The 6,015-nt window shown below is 42.0% G+C and overlaps 1 protein-coding gene across 1 annotated transcript; it reads left to right on the forward strand.

Moving 5' to 3' along the window:
- Positions 1 to 247: 247 nt before the first annotated feature.
- LOC108067205 (mucin-2) lies at positions 248 to 5,208 on the forward strand. The gene is made up of 2 exons (XM_044394474.1): positions 248 to 251; positions 1,736 to 5,208. Exons 1-2 carry the CDS (start codon positions 248 to 250, stop codon positions 5,206 to 5,208), a joined length of 3,477 nt encoding a protein of 1,158 aa, XP_044250409.1.
- Positions 5,209 to 6,015: the final 807 nt, after the last annotated feature.

Consider the following 6,015-nt stretch of genomic DNA (forward strand, 5'->3'; position numbering starts at 1 on the left):
CCACCTGGTGGTCCTTGCTCCTTATTTTCTGGATTTTGGCTGGGGGATGGGAATGTGGGTGGGGATGCGGCATGTGGCACATGTCAGTTGCAGGTCACGTCGGTTGCCGGGGCATAATTGATAGTTCAATCTGTTGCAGATCAAACGCTTGACAGCAGCCAACAGATCAAGCTGAAAAATTGTCCAAGACCAAGTTTGGCCAAAAAGGGGGGATGAACATTTGATTATGGGTATCTGTTTTTGGGTAATGGGTAATTTTGGTTACTTTTATTTAAATGAAATGCGGCTAAGGCAATTTATTCTACTTTTGTTTTGCAAATATATTTATTATTTACTCAAATATTAATTAACTAAAATTCTTTTCCTGGTCCTTGTTTTATTTACCAAACAAACTTTTCTATGGAACTCTTTAAAATTCTTTACTCCTTCTTTATGCAACTTTATATTTATTTTAATGGCTTTGGCCTTTCAAGCTGCACTCTATATATTTTCCAAGTTCGTGAGCGTTTGTCAACCCAAAGACGCCTGAGGGAAAAAAGAAAGCTCAGCCAGACGCTGGCATAAAAACATCTTTCAGCCAAATAGATTTTTATGCTTTTAAGTAATTTGCTGCATAAATTGAAAATCCCCCAGCAGCTGCATGGATTCTCTGTGCATTTTCTAATCCAATGCCAAAATATATTCTTTTGTTCACTTCCGTTTTTATACAGCCGTTTTGTTTTGCTACTCATGTTTTGTCGCTTAATTTTAATGGCTTGCTGCGCATTAAACTTCTAGCTTCATTTATGTTTATGTACGCATTTTTATTTGTGTAATTTACGCGTCGAGTGGTGATCATAAATTGCGACACGAACTCCGGTGTCGGCGGGGTCACGTTGCCTCATTAAAGTCGCAACAACAGCAGGAACTCGAACAAGGGCAATAAGTGTAATAACAGGAGCAATAAGAGTCACAAAAGGCGGCAAAAAGCACATGCGAACAGGATAAAATGATTTACCTTATAAATGAAAGAATATAAAACGACAATCATTTTCAGAGAGAGAGAGACGTGTCTGGAAATATTATAGTATGTACCTACAATAAACATTCTAAAGAAAGAAAACCCCCAGAAACCTTCCAGCAATATTTCTTGAAGATTAACCTTTGTAAACAAACCTAACTATGACGTCAAGATAAAACTTCCCATACGTAATTGCTTTATCAATGGAATAGAATATTGTGGAAGCTCATCAATTCATCAAAGTCTCGAACTGCGCGTGTTGATATGGTACTTAAACTAAATAATTTTAGAAGATAAAGATAGCAAAAATTCACATTCTAAACACATGCGGTGATTAATAGTTATAAACCAACAACAACAAAGATTTCCAATGAATTTCAAAGAATTTCTAATTAAATCTAATCAAAATGTCATTATTATAAGCTATCAGAAAAAGACCTCTAGCTATTGACAAGACAGTTGGCCCAGTTGGGAAGTCAGTATAGAATTAATCGCGGAAGAGAAAAGACTTATTTAAAGACCTTTAATAAAAATTAAAAAGGAACATTGGAACATTGGAACATAGACATAAACATTTGCTTTAAAACTTTTTTTTCCAACAAATAAGTAAAAAATAAAATATAATATTTCACAATTAAGTTTAAAGCAGTTTAGGTGGCGTTTAGCTATCTTAAAAATAATAACTCTTAAAATTAAGTAAATATTTCTAATCTTTGGATTGCTTATTTATTTCAGTGACGATTTCCAACCTCTTGCCATGGCTTCTGGTTGTTATAGCCGTTTTCTGGAGCTGGCAGCTAAATGTTTTGGCCCTGCCAAAGGTCGAACCCCATCATGAAACCTGCAACAATGAGCAGCGATACGAAAACCAGGTGATGTGCGAAGGCAAGGCTTTCGGGGCTTTGGTTCCGTATCCTGATAATTGTAGCCTGTTCCTGGTCTGCGATTGTCTATATCCAACGGTGAAGTTGTGCCCAGCTGATCTTTGGTGGGATAACAAGACGCAGCTTTGTAATTATCCCCAAGCTGTGGAGTGTATTTTCTATTCGATTGACACCCCAGAGCCCACAGATGGAACTACACGAATAACTCAGCCACCAACTTCCAGTACTGCAAAGATAACAACCGAGCCAATAGAAGGAACTACCACTACTGAAAAGATAACCACTGAAAGTACAGAAACTTCGTCAACGCCTTCAAGTTATTCGCCCACTTCCAGTTGGGATCCTCCACCTCTACCACCTGGAATTCCAGAGGATTACTGTCGCAACTACAAGGATGGCTGGCTCCTTTCGTATCCCTACGATTGTCAGGCCTATATCAACTGTACTCATGGCTGGCCAGTGCTAGAATATTGTATTAAAGACAAGCTCTTTAATGAGCTCCTGGGTATTTGCGATACTCCCGATGAAGTGGATTGCGATGAGAGGCCCCTGCCCACGACCACAACTCAAATTCCGCTCACTTCGACCACCGAGTGGGATGGGGTTTGCGGTCCAACTCCCGAGGGTGTAGACGAGGACTATTGCACGCCCAAAGGAAATGGTTTCTATGAATATCCGTACAATTGCAGTGGCTACTTGGCCTGCAATAATGGTTGCACCGACTTGTATTACTGTCAGCCCGATAAGCTATTCAATAATTGGCTGCACATTTGCGATACTCCCGATTCCGTTTGGTGTGATCCCTCGCCATATCCTACCAGTCCGGGAACTACAGGGAAACCAACCACTTCTTCAATAACAACACCGCCTTCAACAACTCCTTCACCTTCAACTCTTCCTTCCACAACTGAAAGTTCCACCACAGCAGAGATTCCAACCACTACACCTGGACTTCCCTCAGATGTCGATCCAAATATCTGCGATGGTAAACAAGATGGCACTATTTTCGCTTACATTGGAAATTGTTCCGAGTACCTCCTTTGTAAGGACAACAAAGTGGAAATGGGTCAATGTCCCCCTTCTACGCTCTTCAATCCGGATTGGCTGGTTTGCGATGATCCTAAGGATGTTGTTTGCCTTGGAGATCGCACCACCACTCCCATTCCAACTACTAAACCCACAACAACCACTGAGAAAACCACTACAACAACGACGACAACCACACCAGCCACCACTTTGGGACCCGATCAGTTTTGCGAGGGTCAAGAGGTGGGAGCTTCGTTTCCGTATACAGAAGATTGCAGCCAATATTATCTCTGCTTGGGAAATGGAAAGTGGGCTCTGGCACCCTGCATATATGGTAGTTACTTTGATCCTACGACAGGTCAGTGTGGACCTAATGTGTCAGAGGATGCTTGTAAGGCTTCACAAGTCACCTCCACAACCTTAACCACTACAGAAACCACAACAACCGAAAGAATTACCACCCCCAAGCCCACAACTCAGGAACCCTCAACCACACCAAAGACATCAACTGTTTCTCCAACCACTGGAATTTGCGGTGGTCGAAATGAGAACGAGAATATCGCTTATCCCAACAAGTGCAACAAGTATATTGTGTGCGTTTCACCAATTCCCATAGCCTTCTTCTGTCCCGAAGATACGTTCTTCAGCTCAAAGTTACAGAAGTGCATCGAGAGTTGGGAGGAGAGTGATTGCGAGGGAGAACAGAGCACTACGACTTTGGAACCAGGATATACCAAACCGCCTCCGGAACCCACAATGTGCACAAATAGCAGTAGGGATACTTTCCCATATCCGGATAATTGTCAGTGGTTCATACGTTGTGTGGATGATTATATTTACATGACTGATGTCTGTAATTGTGGGGACTACTACGATCCAATAACTGAAAAGTGTGGAGCGGATGTTCCATCAGATGCGTGCCGATGGGATTACTCCTCAACCACATCTACCACAACTGAACCGACCACAACCACAGCGGTTACACGACCACCACCACAGAAGGGACCCTGTGACGATGTTGATGATGGTGCCCTAGTCGCATATCCTAACGATTGTTCAAAATACATAAAGTGCGATAGACCCATTGCGGTGGCCTACGAATGCGATGAGGGTGATGAATTCAGCGTGGAGCTAGAAAAGTGTGTGGATGCTTCGTTGGCTAACTGTTCGATTAAAACCACTGTTAAGCCATCGGATTCAACGACGACTTCAAATGGAGGGGAAACATCATCATCCACAACTGAACCTACAACGGAATCTTCTACTATTTCAACGACAGAGTCATCAACAGAATCAACAACAACAACGACTGAATTAACAACAACATCAACAGAATCAACAACAGAGTCATCCACAGAATCTACTACTACATCGAAATTAACATCAGGATCAACAGAATCAACTACAGAATCATCAACAGAATCAACAACAACATCAACAGAATCAACCACAGAATCAACAACAGAGTCATCAACAGAATCAACAACGGCACCAACATCTTCTACTACAGCCAAACCTTCTGCGGGAATCTGTGAGGGCAAGACGGACGACTCTTTGGTACCCTATCCGAAAAACTGCAGCAAGTTCATAAAGTGTCAATACCCGATACCCGTTGGCTATGATTGTGCCAATGGTTTGGAGTTCAGTCCGACGGAACTGATTTGCATGGATCCAGAACTAGCCGGTTGTAGTCCGAAAATAACCACTCCTGGGCTGACAACTGTGACCACAGAAACTTCGACTATTACAACTGAATCAACAACACCAACGACAACAACACTTTCAACAACGCCAATGACAACCACCACAGAATCGACAACAGTTTCAACAACACCAAAGACAACCACCACAGAATCAACAACGACTTCAACAACACCTATAACAACCACTACAGAATCAACAACATCTTCAACAACACCAATGACAACCACCACAGAATCAACAACAGCTTCAACAACACCACTTACAACCACTACAGAATCAACAACGGCTTCAACAACACCAATGACAACTACCACAGAATCCACAACGATTTCAACAACAACTACAGAATCAACAACAGATTCAACAACAACTCCTATTCCACCCCCCACAACTCTGGATCCGTACACCCCGAACATTTGCTGTGGGCGACCTCTTGGAACTATTCTTGCCTATCCCAATGACTGTAGTCGTTATGTCGTTTGTGATTATCCCATTCCATATGCGGTGCTTTGCGAAGAGGGAACGGTCTTCGATGACAGGCTTCTTGGGTGCTCAGCTGTGCCCAATGAGAGGTGTCTATATGTGGATTATTAAATAATTTAAATTAATAAAGTAAAACGAACAGCAATACTAAAAAATCTCTCAATCTTCTCATTTCTGTTTCTTTTCTACCCCACAAAATCAATTGTGTAAATGCACAAATGCTCAGTAATCGAGAATCACTTAACATATTTTTGTTCATCCGTCACTTCTAGGGCTTTTTAAATCCTTTTTTCAAGTGTTCAACATTTTAGACATATACTTTGCTCCAGTTATCGTATCAATTACATGCAAACCCTTTTCCGTAATTTGTCGCAACCAAACGAAAGTGGAAGCGAAACCGAAGCAGAAAAAAAGATAATTTACCACTTAACACAGTCAATTCCCCCGACAGGTAACAAGGCGATTGGAATTGTAGAGCCTCCTGGCGAAAGGATTGCCAGCGAAGACCCTCAAGGGAAAGCAGGCGAGCGAGGGACAGGATTTTTAGCAACAGGCTAAAAGCAATTTCCCCCTAACAATGCCACGTCTAATATCTGCTCGCTTACAAGTTTCAGCCATTTATCGTAGTTTGATACTGCCTTTCCTTGCCATTCTCGCCCCCTCAAGGGCTCAAGCCCTCGGAAGCGCTCGTCTAATCAGATTTGGGGTTGGCCACATAAAAACACAATTGCCAGAGAATTATCCGTGGAGTGTGAGGGGGCCAGGATATATATACAACTGGGGGTAAATATAACAAGCACAAGGATAAGTTGTTTCTGTTGTTGTTGGCCAAATCGAAGAAAAGAACCCAACAAGGAAAAGCATTGGCAAGTTATGTATGTGAGTAGCAATGACAGTAACGACACAAAATGAACACAA

This window comes from Drosophila takahashii, chromosome 3L (assembly GCF_030179915.1).
Source record: "Drosophila takahashii strain IR98-3 E-12201 chromosome 3L, DtakHiC1v2, whole genome shotgun sequence".
NCBI lineage: Eukaryota > Metazoa > Arthropoda > Insecta > Diptera > Drosophilidae > Drosophila > Drosophila takahashii.